Consider the following 16,114-nt stretch of genomic DNA (forward strand, 5'->3'; position numbering starts at 1 on the left):
CTTTTTGTTCAACCTGCTGGTTAAAGAATAAAAAAAAGAAAAAAAAAACCCACACAACACACCTCTCTACATGAATAACCATATTAAAACCAGGGTGACGTGTTTACACAGACAAATGGGCTTGGGACTGCACACTATAAAAAAAAGATACTCTTGTTTAGGTCGGGCTTTGTCCTTTAGGGCAAGCTTGGACTGTTTGCCCATTTCCTTCTCATACTCTTTGAAGTCATCTTTTGTATATTTTCCCCCTGGAAAAAAAAAAAAAACCACACAAACACTTTTGTACCCAAATTTTCTACTATTCCTAAAGGCTAGTAAAAACACAGATATTTGATATTGATCATGGATTTATATAGAGCAATAATATGAATTTATTTAAAAGCCCATTTTCTAGTGACACATAATAAATTAAAAAAGAAAAACCTGTTCTTGCTGTTTTTTCCACAGTACTTTTTTGCCAAAAAATACATTTTAGATAAATCAAATGTAAAGAAAAAAAAAAAAAAAAATTGTTAATGAAGGGACTCTAAAGTGGGGAATATTACTTCTGCGCATAACCACCTTCTCATTGACGCAGATTTCCAAACTTTTCTTTTTAGGAAAAGGTGGAAACTGCCATTTCACAAATTTCCTATTCCTTGGAAAATACGGTTAACAGTTGTGCATGTTCGTAACACTCTGCAGTAGAAAGTCTACACGAATTCTCAGCTTTTTTCCACCAGGCTGAAAACTCAGACATCCGCATAAAAAAAACAAAACAAAAAGAAAAAAAAAAACCTTAATTAAAACGCTGCCAATAAATTGTGCCATTTGGATCAGGGAAGTTAAGGGAATCGTAATCAAGGTGGCATAATGTTTTTTTTTTTTTTTTTTTAAATATACAGTATGTTACCCCTTTAAAATGTAAAGCTTTTATAAAAAAAAAAAAAAATGCATGGCAAAAAGCTAACATTTTATCTGTCTTAACAGAGAATGCAACAGCATTTATTGTTAACTGAAAGAGTAGCAAGCCTAAAAATTGGATTTTTGACTTGCTGTAAAATCCATTTCTCTGATGTTCATTAACGGACATGACGGACATAGCTCTGGATTCTTCTTAACCATTGGGTTATGCTGCCCCCTACAGGAGTAGGACACTAGGCCGAAAAAAGACTTTACTACACCTTTATTGCAGACCCAGGGGGTATACTCCAACTTCCTGCTATAGGTACTCTGTTTTGTTACAAGCAGTGTCAGAAGAAAAAAACCCAACTCCATAGAGGGGCGGGGGCTGTGTCCGTCAATGAACATCAGAGAAATGGATTTTACGGCAAGTCAAAAATCCCATTTTTGTGAAGAAAATATATTAGGCGCAATATCTGTTAAATGAATTGTTAGTGATTAATAATAATTAAATATTTTAAATGGTGGATGATTCTTAATAATAATTATTTATATAGTATTTTAAATAGTGGATATTCAGTGAATAAAAACTAAACTCTCATGTGCAGCATATGAAAAAAGTGCTAGTGCAAGTATGTGCTAACATGAAGTGCCTGTGTTCCAATAAGTTAATATACATCTATAAATGAAAAATAATAAATATTAAACATTCATGAAACCCCCAACAATTATGGGTCAGTGAACAATTGATGTGATGCGGTAAAGCAAATAAATCCGAATCAATATCTATATAAATCCAAAAACATCTAAATATTTTTTGTGCACACAAACTGCAGGTGCAAAAAAACTGAAAAAAAAAAATAAAAAAAAATCATATTAGAGTGCAATGCATAAAAAGAAAAAAAAAAAACACCAGGTTAAATAATGCAATCTTAATTACAAAATTAAAGTTCAATTAAACATAGACCATGTTGTAATCCTCCCGTGACAAAAGTGCCAATGTGCTGATTAAAACAATTCCAAGGTGCTCACAGTGTATCAGTGAAGATCCTTTCACCACAATAATCAATGCGCCTGGGTAAACTCACCAGATATTTTGCTGGTGAAACCAGCAGCCAAGCCTTATTCACATTAAATTACACTCTGGACTCCTCTCTCCTTGATCTCCACAGCTCAGCTCAATCAAATGTAGAATCACATGGAGGAACAAAGAGGAATGCCACACATAGTGTTACACTGTATGACTATAGGTATTTTATTTAAAATCTAAGTTCAAAACACTCACAATAGTTGGCGTCTACCAGACACTAGGGATCTATGCTTGTATAGTATGTCCACTGCTCTAACCGTCTGTTAGCAGGGATACATTGTAGCAGTGCTTCCTTCCAATCAGGCGGTGCTGTCTCAGCTTCCTTTAGCTACGCCCTACCGGTTTTTCCACCTGACTTCTTCTCGGGGCGGTCCGACTCCAAGGCGAACCATAGCAAACCAGGTAACAGAGCTCAATTTTAAACAATTGGAGCTCACCTGAAAAAAACAATACACCCCCAAAGGTCCTCTAAACAGCAGCCAGCAAAAACCTTGCGGCCAAAAGAAGCACCCGCAGATGCCAACACAACCACTTTGCAAAAACTTTGCAAAAGCGTGCACAGATGACCAGATATTCTCCCTCCAGGTTCCAGCATAAAAGCTTAGCCCACTTGGTCAGAGTATGCGATACCAGGGCAATAGCCATTACTGGTCTAATTGCCGAACCAGCTACAGCGCACATACGGTGGGCCAGAGCATCCGCCCTCTTATAAGCTGGACCTGAAAAAGTCAGGGACTCCTCAACTGGGATGAAGGTAACTCAAATTTGACCTGGAAACCGGCGAGTCCACTACAGGTGGGGCCGTCCACCTTTTATGCAGTAAATTCTCATAAGGATACAGCAAACACCCAAAAACATTTTGGACAACCCCACTGTTTTGTGACAATGTTGTCAAGGTAAGCGGAAAGAGGAACACCCTTGTCACTTTGGATGGCCTGTGGGTGCCAAAAGGAACTGGTGCCTCTGGCACGGCGTCAGCCGCAAACTCCACTTTTTAAATTTTCCCGCACTGACACAAATCGTGCATCCACCAGCGCCTATTTAAGCGTGGCTAGAGGAACATAGGAATCATCTGCACTATCTGAGCACTCAGGGTGCGTGGACGCAGACCCAGTAGGGTCGCTATATACTGAGCTCACCCCAAAAACAATCAGAGGAGGCCACCGACTGAGATCTCTCAAGGGGACGCTGGCCAAGGGTCCACAAATGGACCACCTATTGAACCCCGCAAAAAAACAGGGGGGGGGGGGGTCACCCTCAGAGCCCTTCAGAGAGGAGATAATAGGACATGGCCCCCTTCAAAGAGGGCCGCCCGCTATGACGTGGACTTGCAGGCAGGGTACCCAAGCTAAAACAAGGCAGGTGCCCCATATAATATCGGGGGTAATACGGTCATTATAAATGAAGCGCCCCCACAGAGCCACCCGGTCCACGGCAGGTACCAAGCTGACCATATGGCCCAGCAGGCCGCAAGCCGTGGCCTAAAAATGTTTGGGGGGGTCCAGCCGCAATTGCACAGATCCACAGCCTGGCAGATGCCCAAAGGGTGAGTGGGGGTTCAGCTACACGCACTGGGGCTGCTCTCCACAATGGCCGCATTGCCTAGTAGTATTTTTGAGGGTGCCTGGCTGCCAGGACACGAGCCCCAGTGGAGCAGACCACCCAGGAGCAGCAGAGGGGAAAGCGTATGCCCAAACGGGAGGCAGTGGCTTTAGCCATGTTCACAGGGGCCACCTCACGTAATTTCCGAGTAGTAGGCCAATAAGCCGTGCACTACATTTTCGGCTGGAGCCGGCCGCGTGAGGCCTGCGGATGCTTAACTACCCGCTCTCCCAGCCCAACCACCCCAGTAGGGAGCCCAGAGGACATCCCTGCACTAGTCACCAACCCCCAGGATGATAGGGAACCCTGCTCAAACCCCCGTTGCACACCAGGGAAACCCAGTCAGCTGCTCGGTCAGCAGCAACTAAAACAAGTCCCCCTAAGAGTATGTGGCAACAGCCAGCTCATGACCTCTCCCAGGGAGGAAGGGCTGAAATTTTAGAGGGGCTGGGGGTGGGGGAGGGAGGGGAAAAAAATTTAAAGGGAGGAAACATGGACTTTGCAGGCACTGGGTATTTATAAAATCACATACTTTATATAATACATCTAAAATCATCAAACAAGAATCAAAAAGAGGGACGTACAACAATGATATCCCCCATATAAGGGAAATATAAAATACAGAAGTGACAAGAAGGTGATTACACTGTTGGTAGTAATGGGACAATTATACGATCGCAATATAACAATAATAATACTTCACATCGAGACGATCATGACCGCAGGTGACAGGGAATGATACGGCCGTCCTGGGAGGATCGAGCGATGTGTATTAGCAGTAGATCGTACAATTTCGTTGGGCCATATTGCTCGACATGTTTCGCCTTATGCTTCCTCTCGGAGCTAATGGATCAATAATACTGTAAAGTTCAATAGGCAAGGACGATATAGGTAGGAGGTATAGTAAATACCCAACATATTGTGCTTTATACCAATTTTTGTTAATCTTTAACGCTTGGTTGCGTGTTTACCTGTATAACCATCTACAGTGACAGCTCTGATCCTCCATACATCTTCCCTGTTGGGTATTTACTATACCTCTTACCTATATCGTCATTGCCTACTAAACTCTACAGAATATTGATCCATTAGCTCCGAGAGGAAGCATAAGGTGAAACATGTCGAGCAATATGGCCCAACGAAATTGTACGATCTACTGCTAATACACATCGCTCGATCCTCCCGGGACGACAGTATCATTCCCTGTCACCTGCGGTCATGATCGCCTCGATGTGAAGTATTATTATTGTTATATTATATTGCGATTGTATAATTGTCCCATTACTACCAACAGTGTAATCACCTTCTTGTCAATTATGTATTTTATATTTCCCTTATATGGGATATCATTGTTTTACGTCCCTCTTTTTGATTCTTGTTTGATGATTTTAGATGTATTATATAATAAAGTATGTGATTTTTTAAATACCCAGTGCCTGCAAAGTCCATGTTTCCTCCCTTTCAATTTTTGATCTAAGTTAGGATGTGGCACTTACACTTACTACCTTATTTATACGCCCAGCATACCGCTATCTGGGAGCGTATTTTCCAACTTCTCATCCCAGGGAGGGGCCAACTTCCACCCCAAAACTCTCCAGGGTTAGTTGGGAGGGGGGGCGACAGCTACTTACCACACCAGGAAAGGGTGGGCACCACTCCGGACGTCGCTCCATCATAATGTGGGTGCTGTCGGCCAGGAGGAAACGCTGCGACTCCGGACGAAGCCAGTTCGTATGCGTCCTCGCGAGACGTTTCAACTCGCAGGCCAGCCCCCGTCCACTGGGGCTATGTCGCGGTCGACCTAGCACGGAGCTGCGGTCTGCATGCGCTCACTTGCCGGACCCTGATTGTAGTTCTCACAGGAACAAAATTATAAAAAGGAAAAAAATTCCATTTAATAATGAAAAAAAAATGCGAGGACCAGACATCCCAGCAAGAAACTAGGTCCTTACACCTGACTAGACAGAAAAAAAAACAGGAGCTATGTCTGTCAATGAACGAAAGAGAAAATGGGATTTTTGACTTACCGAAAAACCCATTTCTCTGATATTAATTGACAGACACAGCACCCACCCTTCAGGAGTTGTAATTCTCCTGACACTGCTTGTAACTAAACTGAGTACCTGTAGCAGGAAGTGGAAGTATACCCCCCCTGGGACTGCCCCATAGGCGTAGTCAAGTTTTTTTTTTTCCTGCATAGTGTCCTACTCCTGTAGGGGGGCAACATAATCCAAAGATTAAGAAGAATCAGGAGCTGTGTCCGTCAATGAACAAAAGAGAAACTGAACTTTACTACTTTTAACTGTTACAAATACATGCACCAAAAATAAATATATATATCGATATCTATCTCATTCTATTCGTATAATAATGATGGTACCTTTTCCTTTCCATGTCACTTTAGCAACAGACTGACTGAAATCCACATGGATTCGCCGGTCATCAATAAGCACATTGTCCATCTTAAAATATGCTTTCTCACAGTCTTCTTCCTGAGTAACAAGTAAACAAATATAAGCAATGTGTATAGTTGATATTTTTTAAAATATAGACAACAAACACTAGCAATCAGTACCTTTTCAAACTCAATAAAAGCATAGCACAATGATTCGCCAGTCTTCCAGTCTCGAATTATCTCACAGCTAGAAGAAAAAAAAAAAAAAAAGAAGGAAGAAGTCAAGATAGACAATATAAGTAAACAAAGTAAGGTCTATTTATGCAGCCTCTAATGAGAATACTTATCTTCTGAACATTCGTGCTATACAGGCATGACTGTACAGATAGTCCCCACTAAAGGTTGGTCCACATTTTCTTGCCACAATACTCCAGGTGCACATATAGCAGGGTTTGACTAACCCCAGGTCGGAATGGCGACAAGAAATTGCGTCCTGGCGCCTGGGCTGCTCCCCAAATGCTGCACACACCCCGTGCAGCTATCCCCTCTCTATCGCTATGTATCCTAGCCTTCGCTTGCCCATCTGTGGACCCAGTATGGGCAGCATAGCGGGTGGGGAGGGGAGAGAGGAAACGGACACACGTTCACTCTCCTCCCCTTTTTCGGGTCCACGTTGACAGTTTCCCAGGCCATCAAAGAATGTAATGCAGTGCAATGTGCATGCATTACATTACGTGGCACACAGGGGAGACGTGCAGGGTGTTTTAGACCCTGGATGTCTCAATAAAACGAACTGGTCACCAAAAAGAACAGTAATTTTTGTCTTATCCTTTTCTCTGATGTTCATTGACGGACACAGCGACATGTCTTCATTAGTCAAATATGTTATGCTGCGCTTCCTAGGAGTAGGACACTAGGCAGAAAAGGGTTAGCAGAAAGTTTAGCTACGCCCATGGGGCAGTCCCAGGTGGTATACTCCCACTTCCAGCTCTAGAATTCAGTTTTGTAATAAACAATGTCAGAAGAAGGCCTCATGCACACAGGGTGTTAGAAAAAAAAAATGAACTGCAGAGCCACTGCTAACACTAGGAAAAAGCAGCTGTAAAAACGTGCATTTAGTAGCTTCTTCCATTGGCGTTATTGCACGTTTAGCCACGTTAGCTTTAAGCAGCGTTTTTCTGCCTCTATTCAAAATCAATTGTTACCTATGGAGCCATCTTTGATACAGCTTTCAGCCCATTGATTTGAATAGAAGTCGCATCAGGATGATCCAACTTGCGCTGAGGATCTTGAGGGGAAACTCCATGCCAAAATGGGGAAAAAAAAAAAACAGTGTGGGGGTCCCCCCCAGGTTCCATACCAGGCCCTTAGGGTATGGTATGGATTTTGAAGGGGAGCCCCACGCAACCCCCCCCCCCCCAGATCTATACCAGACCCTCATCTGAGCATGCAGCCCAGCAGGTCAGGAAAGGGGAGGGGATGAGGGAGGGGCCAAACCCCCTCCTGACCATACCAGGCCACACACCCTCAATGTGTTGATGGGGACAAGGGCCTCCTCCCCGACAACCCTGGCCAGTGGTTGTGGAGGTCTGTGGGCAGGGGGCTTATCGGAATCTGGATGCCCCCTGTAACAAAGGGGACCCCCAGATCCCAGACCCCCCTCCCTATGTGAAGGAGCATTATACCCCAACCCATTCACCCCAAATAAAGGCATTGTAATGTAAATAATGATAAGAGTCGGTTTTCAGAAGTCCTTTATTAAAAATCTTGCTCCAGTCCTCCTCAGACGATGTCTCCTGCAATTATGCCGACTCTGCTCTTTGCAGCTTCTTATATAGCCGGGGGGCGTGGCCACCCAGTGACGTCACTCGGAGACCCTGACACAAGGGGGTGGGGTCTTCGAGTGACATCACCGGGTGGCCATGCCTCCTGGCTACATAAGAAGCTGCAAAGAGCGGAGCCGGCATAATCATGGGAGACATCAGAGGAGGACCGGAGGGAGATTTTTAATAAAGGACTTCTCAAGTCTCTTGTCATTGGAATCTGTGTCCAGATTCCAATAAGCCCCCTGCCCGCAGATCCCCATAACCACCGCCCAGGGTTGTCTGGAAGAGGCCCTTGCCCTCATCAACATGGGGACAAAGTGCTTTGGGTGGGGGGTGCAGAGCCCCCCCGCCACAAAGCACCCGAAACCCCCCCCCCCCCCATGATGAGGGCATGTGGCTTGGTATGGTCCAGGAGGGGTGGGGCCGCTCGCTTGTCCCCCTCCCCATCCCTGACGCCGCATGCTCGGATAGAGTCTGGTATGGATTTGGGGGGGGGGGAACCCACAACATTTATTTTGTATGTCCAAAATCCATACCAGACCCGAAGGGCCTGGTTTGGAACCTGGGGGCATGATCCGACTTCCATTCAAATCAATGGGCTACCATAGGGAACACCAACACACATATATATATATATATATGCTTAACATTGCATAAGTAATGTTATGCAAAGTTAAGCAGCCTTTAGCAGTGTCAGACGTTTTTACAGGTCTAACACTGGTCCTGGTTTTTGTTTGCGGATGGATGTATATATATATATATATATATATATATTATATATATATATATATATATATATATATATACACATACATACACACACATACATACATACATATGGAAATGGTCACAGAACATGTGGCCAGCCCCTAACCAAATCCAGACCCCCCCCTGAGCACAAACCGTGCCGAAAAAAGCCACCCACTTGGACAGGCTGGCATCTGTGGTGACAACCATCCCATACAAGGGAAGGAATATTTACTTGTCGAAGCGCCAGAGAACTAAGCCACTATGACAGGGACCCTCTCGTACCTCGGCTCAACAGGATCAGAGTGTCTAGACACTTGCAGATTCTTGCCCCATATGACGACAAAGAATCTCCCTTGCAGACGTCTCGTGAGGACAGAGTTTGGAACCCGTCCCATGGGAGGAACACCAGAGCAGACCCAGATAGTCCAACTAGGAGCCAATACCTGGAAATGTAATTTTCAACCAAACTCCTGCAGAATCCCCACAGAAATCACCTGGTTGTCCTCCAGAGCAGTCGGAGACTCTGCTCACTGAAGATCATCCAGATACTCCAGTATCACAATCCCCCGCTGGCACAACAATGCCAACACCAAGGACAACACTGGGATATAATACCCCAGGACATCATGTCATCTCATTAGGAGCATGCCCCAACGTTATCAGACATGCATACAAGCACATGGGGGCCATACAATAGTACTACATACTATAGAACCATTTTGAGTTGCTGCAATGAAATTTCAGCAAAACTAGCCTGCTGCATCATTTTTTTACTTTGATTTTTTGGGGGCGTCTTTGAATTCAGACCTCTGTAGGTTTATATTTTCATTTCTATCAAATGTTGTGGCATCCCTGTGTTCCTAACACATTACCCAGTCCATATCAGTATAGATATTCAGCATGCTGCCATTTTTCCCCCATTGAAATCTGAGGAGTTTTCAAAGGGTTTCATTTTTTTTTTTTTTGAGAAGAGACTATCTCTCTCAAAGTTGTGCAAGAGATTTGTTATTTATTCTTTTTTAATTTTAAAAAAAATTAAGTTACACCGAAGCACATAAACTCCCCCACATATACGCACGTACAAACGTAAAGGCACGCCTAAAACCGTTGATTGCGATACGCAGGTTTCATATTGCTGCGCACGTTGGAATGAGAGCAATAAATTCTAGCACCAGACCTCCTTCGTAACGCTAAACTGATGACCTAAAGGGGGCTTTTAAAGCGTCGCCTATGGAAAATATAGGGTACTGAAGTTTGTCACAATTTCACAGGCGCACGCAAATTTAGGATTGAACATATTAAGTATTAATGTATTTGGTGCAGCCCTAAGCTCTTTAAATTACCCAATTTTTTGGTAAAATATTTGTGTTTTTGTGCACCCTAAAACTAGTTTTAATGTGTTCAATTAAATTTTGTGTTTCCTAGACCTTTATAATATTGAACTAATAATAAAAACTTAGAACTATTTAATTCTCTAGGGCAGGGATCCTCAAACTATGGCCCTCCAGCTGATAGGAATTGTAGTTCCTTAACAACTGGAGGGCCATAGATTGAAGATCCCTGCTCTAGGGTGTCTACTTTCAGAAAATATATAATGTTTGGGGGTTTTAGGTAATCTTCAGGCCTAAAAGGACTTGTTAACTACCTCCCACCCGGGCCATTGTAGATATACGGCCGGGTGGGAGTCTCGTCCTTCTAAATGGACGTTCCGGAACGTCCTTCAGAAGGAGAGAGATCGCGCCGGCGTGGGCACGCGCAGCGGCGCGATCTCGATGTGCCTGTGTCCCTCGGACACAGAGCAACATCATTCGGCAGGAGAGCCCTGTGATTGGCCCTCCTGATCACATGACGGCTGTGTCCAATCACAGCCGTCATGTAATGTAAATAGAGCCGTTGTAACGGCTTCGATCTCTTCTCCTCCTGACAGATCCAGTCAGTGAGGAGAAGAGGGATGATCGGTGCTGCTGCGGGGGTGATCAGTGAGTATTTCTAATTACTCACTGATCACAGGGGGGGTCTGTGCTGGTAATCAGAACATTGATTACCAGTGCAGCCCTGGGGGGGGGGGGGGGGGGGGGGAGGGCTGCCACTAAGCCACCAGGGAGGCCCACCCATGGCCACCAGGGATGCCCACTATGGCCACCAGGGATGGCAAGCAGGGCTCAGAGAGCCCCCCAGTGCCCTCCCTATCAGTGTTGCCCACCAATGCCATCTATCAGTGCTGCCCACCAGTGCCGTTAATGCCATCAATCAGTGCCGCCCACCAGTGCCCACCAGTGCCGCCAATCAGTGCCACCCATCAGTGCCACCCATCAGTGCCACCCATCAGTGCCACCCATCAGTGCCACCCATCAGTGCCACCCATCAGTGCCACCCATCAGTGCCACCCATCAGTGCCACCCATCAGTGCCACCCATCAGTGCCACCCATCAGTGCCGCCAATCAGTGCCGCCAATCAGTGCCGCCAATCAGTGCCGCCAATCAGTGCCGCCAATCAGTGCCCATCAGTGCTGCATATCAGTGCTGCATATCAGTGCCACCCCATCAGTGCCACCCCATCAGTGCCTGTCAGTGCAGCAACATCAGTGCTCATCAGTGCAGGAAAAAACATATCTATTTACAAAATTTTATAACCTAAACAAAAAAACTTTTTTTTTTTTTCAAACTTTTCAGGTTTTTTATTTGTGCACCAAAAAAGAAAAAACCTGACGGTGATCAAATACCACCAAAAGAAAGCTCCATTTGTGGGGAAAAAAATGACACAAATTTGGTTTAGGTACAGCGTTGCATGACCGCGCAATTGTCATTCAAATTGCAACAGCGCTAAAAGCTGAAAATTGGTCTGGGAAGGAAGGGGGTTTAAGTGCCCTGCATTGAGGTGGTTAAATGCGTGCAAAAAAAAAAATGCTCTGGCTGTGATAGGGTTAAAGAAGTTCACATTTGGGAACATGTTACGTTACATGTTCTACCCCCAAGCTTTGTTAGAGAAAACACACACAACCTGGCTCCTAGATTCAAAAAGATTGTGTCTGACATACAGCTTATTTAGACTCCCCCACAGCACGTTCCATCATATTTCCTGCTGCTGCAACTGGCTCCTTGCACACAGCAGTGGCTGTGCTGTCCATCCCGGCCCTGTGTCACCCTTCAGCGCATACCATCTTCTGGACACTGCATTTAGGAGGATGATCTGCTTGTCACCACATCCACTCGTGCTAATTGCCATGGAAGTGTGTGATAAATAAATGTGTTTTTACAACTTCCTTCTCTGACCTGGTGCCCTTTGTTGTTCCATTAGCTAGTAAAGGGAGTGCTCCTCTCAGCTTGTTACCGGAATAAAAAAAAAAAAAAAAGACACCTGTCCACAGAAGCAAATCAGATTCCAATCTCTCCACCATGGCCAAGACCAAAGAGCTGTCCAAGGATGTCAGGGACAAGAATGTAGACCTACACACGGCTGGAATGGGCTACAAGACCATCGCATTGTGTGAAAGACCCATGTCAATCTCAAGGCAGCTGGGACCATAGACACCAAAAAAACAATTGGTCTGTCTGAAGTTTGCGAACGAACATCTGAATGATTCAGGGGAAAACTGGGTGAAAGTGTTTTGGTAATATCTCACCACAATCTAATTCTTTGGCATCAACTCAACTCGCCGTTTTTGGAGGAGGAATGCTGCCTATGAATCAAAGAACACCATCAAACATGGAGGTGGAAACATTATGCTTTGGGGGTGTTTTTCTGCTAAGGGGACAGGACAACTTCACCACATCAAAGGGACGATAGATAGGGCTATATACAGTCAAATCGTAGGTGAGAACCTACTGCCCTCAGCCAGGGTATTGAAAATGGGTCGTGGATGGGTATTCCAGCATGACAATGACCCAAAACACACGGCCAAGGCAACAAAGGAGTAGCTCAAGAAGAAGCACATTAAGGTCTCCAGAAATTAATCCCATAGAAAATATGTGGAGGGAGCTGAAGGTTCGAGTTATCAAACGTCAGCCTAGAAACCTAATGACTTGGAGAGAATCTGCAAAGAGAAGTGGGACCAAATCCCTTCTGAAATGTGTGCAAACCTGGTGGCCAACTACATGAAACTTCTGAACTCTGATTGCCAACAAGGCTTTCGCCACCAAGTACCAAGTCATGTTTTGCGAAGGGGTCAAATACTTATTTCACTCATTAAAATGCAAATCAATTAAAAACGTTTCTGAAATGAGTTTTCTGGATATTTTTGTTGTTATTCGGTCCCTCACTGTTAAACCTACCATTAAAATTATAAACTGATCATTTCTTTGTTAGCGGGCAAGCGTACAAAATCAGCAGGGCATCAAATACATTTTTACCCACGCTGTATGGGGCACTCAGCGGAGGGGGGAGAGCCTTAAGCGATGCCGGGGTTCGGGGTTGTTCTATGCATTTGTTATTTTTTTCTTTTTAAAAAGGAGAGTTTATAATTACTTCAAAAGCAAACAAAAATTGAGAACTAGTTTCAAACATTCATCAAGCCATCAAATGTTCTCAAAATTTTTGTAAGACTTTTTATTTGAAAATACCTAGCTTATACGGACTTCCTAAACGATAGCTGGTGGAGGTTAGAAATGGTCCTCTATATTGATGGAGAGGTTAACTTGGTTATCTATAATTAGGCACTAATCAACATTAAACTTGTCAGCGGTTTAGGTGTTCTGAATGTACCTTCTTAAATCTCAAAGATTTATACAAAAATAAAACTGGTTTGTGTCATTGTTTGTAATGCATTGTGTAAAGCAGGAGGGCTGATAAGTATTTTTTTCCCCTAAAGCAGGTTATCTTACACTGCAAATTAATGCAAGACAAAATCTGTACACACAGTGAAAGAAGGAATAAAGTCGGACATCCATGGATTGAAATTTGGCTGGTTCAGCAGGTTAAATCCACACAGGCAAATTTTCCCTGCTTAACTAACACCGCTGGCTATAGCCTGCAGCGCTGATCAGTGTATTCTGATTGCAGGGAAGTCTCCCTGCTGTCAGAATAAAATTGCTCAGCAGGAAGCTTTCCTTCCATGCACATCAAGTGTGTGGATAGGGGAACTGAAGAAAAAAAAAAAAAAAAACAACAGTATTATCTATGGGCTGCTTTAGACAGTAGGCTCAATTCACTGAGCTGTAACTATCATTAAAGCCACAACATCCTCCATTTTTAGCAAATACTTCCAATAGGAGGTGAAAGTAACCATCACACGACTGAAAAGAAAGGATCACCATAGTAAACAAAATGCATTTTAGCTCAGTGAAATAAAATGTATGTTACCCAAATCTTTTTCAGTTTTGAAAGTGGTGAGAGGACAGATTACCTCATTTGTTTTTGGGCTGAAAAATGGGGGAAAATTCCTAACTTTGAGTTGTCACCAGACAGGAATAGAGAGGATTTACTTTACTTTAGAGAGATTTCCTCTCCTTTCCGGTTGCATCAACAGGACTTAAAAAAAAAAAAAAAAATGGTATGGTAATGAGACACCGATGGGGTTAAAAAAAAAAAAAAAAAAAAAAACCCCAAAAAAGAAAGAAAATAACCATGACAGATTTTAACAATTTCCTACACTGTATTAAAATAAACGAAAAAAGTTTTGGCTATACATACAGTTAAGCTTAAGGAGTGTAAAACTGTAGAAAGCACAGATTAATATCATGAAAAGGCAATGTTCCAGTAAAATCCACAAAACTTAATAAAAATATACCTTTTTATAGATCCAAACCGGGAAAAGATGATCTCTAAATCTTCATCTGTGGTTACAGGATTTAGTTTGCACACAAAGAGTACATTTTCAGGTGGTTTGATCTCTGCATCTGGTATGTCACCAACCTTTGAAATGAGCAGTAGGAAGTTTCAAACAATTACAGTAAGAGTACGATACTGTACAAAACCACACGAGCAGTATATATTAAAGAAGCATTTATAGGTTTATAAAGTCTGGCAGGCTAAAAAGTTATGAAGTAAGCATGCCTTTTGTGTTACTATACGTTTCCCTCGTAATCTACACTGCTCAAAAGAAATGAAAGGAACACTTTGAAAACACATCAGATCTCAATGGGGAAAAATATCATGCTGGATAGCTATACTGATATGGACTGGGTAATGCGTTAGGAAGGAAAGAATGTCACATTTGATGGAAATGAAAATTATCAACCTACAGAGGGATAAATTAAAGACACCCTGAAAATCAAAGTGAAAAAATGATGCCGCAGGCTAGTCCATTTTGTTGAAATTTCATTGCAGCAACTCAAAATGGTAACAAGTAGTTTGTAAGGCCCCCACATGCTGAGACGACAAATGGTGTCTGGGGTATTTCCTCCCAGATCTGGACCAGGGCATCACTGAGCTCCTGAACAGACTGAGGTGAAACCTAGTGGCGTTGAATGGACCAAAACAATGTCCCAGAGGTGTTCTATTGGATTTAGGTCAGGCAAGCCTAGAGGCCATTTCAATGGTAGGAATTCCTTCATCCTCCAGGAACTGGCTACATACTCTCGCCACATGAAGCTGGGCATTGTCGTGCACCAGGAGGAACCCAGGACCCACTGCACCAGCGCAGGGTCTGACAATGGGTCCAAGGAGTTCATCCCAATACCTAATGGCAGTCAGGGTTTCATTTTCTAGCCTGTAGAGGTCTGTGCATCCCTCTATGGATATGCTTCTCCAGACCATCACTGACCCACCACCAAACTGGTCATGCTGAATGGTGTTAAAGGCAGCATTACATTCTCCACGGCTTCGCCAGACCCTTTCACGTCTGACATATGCTCAGTGTGAACCTGCTCTCATCTGTGAAAAGCACAGGGCGCTAGTGGCAGACCTGCCAATTCTGGTGTTCAATGGCAAATGCCAATCAAGCTCCACGGTGCAAGGCAGAGAACACAGGCCCACTTGAGGATGTAAGGCCACCTTTATGAAGTCGGTTTCTGATTATTTGGTCAGAGACATTCACACCAGTGGCCTGCTAGAGGTCATTTAGTAAGCTTCCGGCAATGCTCATCCTGTTCCTCCTTGCCCAAAGGAGCAGATACCGGTCCTGCTGATAAGTTAAGGACCTTCTATGGCCCTGTCCAGCTCTCCTAGAGTAACTTTCTTTCTCCTGGAATCTCCTCCATGCTCGAGACTGTGCTGAGTGACACAGCAAACCTTCTGGCAATGGCACATATTGATGTGCCATCCTGGAGGAGTTGGACTTCCTGTGTAACCTCTATAGGGTCCAGGTATTGCCTCATGCTACCAGTAGTGACACTGACCCTAGCCAAATGCAAAACTAAAATGAAAAACAGTCAGAAAAGATGAGCAGGGAAGAAAAAAAAAAAAAAAAAAAAAAAATGGAAGTTGCCTCCATCTGTAAAATTATTCCTGAGGTAGTCTCATTGTTTGCCATCTAGTGCACCTGTTAATTTAATTAACACCAAAGCAGCGGAAAATTATTAACAACTCCCTTTGCTACTTAACTGACCAAATCCATATCCCAGGAGTTTGATTGACTTGATGCTATACTCTGCTTAAAAAGTGTTCCTTTCATTTTTTTTGAGCAGTGTAGA

At 43.7% G+C, this 16,114-nt stretch overlaps 1 protein-coding gene across 1 annotated transcript in view; it reads right to left on the reverse strand.

The window, feature by feature from the left end:
* The window catches only part of PPIL4 (peptidylprolyl isomerase like 4), a 64,625-nt gene that overhangs the window by 14,607 nt on the left and 33,904 nt on the right, over positions 1-16,114 (reverse strand). Inside the window, exons 8-11 of the mRNA XM_082251988.1 lie at positions 14,272-14,396; positions 6,150-6,216; positions 5,955-6,066; positions 152-248 (exon numbers count right to left, since the gene is read on the reverse strand). Coding sequence (XP_082108114.1) covers positions 152-248; positions 5,955-6,066; positions 6,150-6,216; positions 14,272-14,396 — 401 coding nt within the window. The remainder of the gene's footprint in view (positions 1-151; positions 249-5,954; positions 6,067-6,149; positions 6,217-14,271; positions 14,397-16,114) is intronic.

The sequence above is a fragment of the Pelophylax lessonae genome, assembly GCF_965119305.1.
Source record: "Pelophylax lessonae genome assembly, chromosome: 3".
Lineage (NCBI taxonomy): Eukaryota > Metazoa > Chordata > Amphibia > Anura > Ranidae > Pelophylax > Pelophylax lessonae.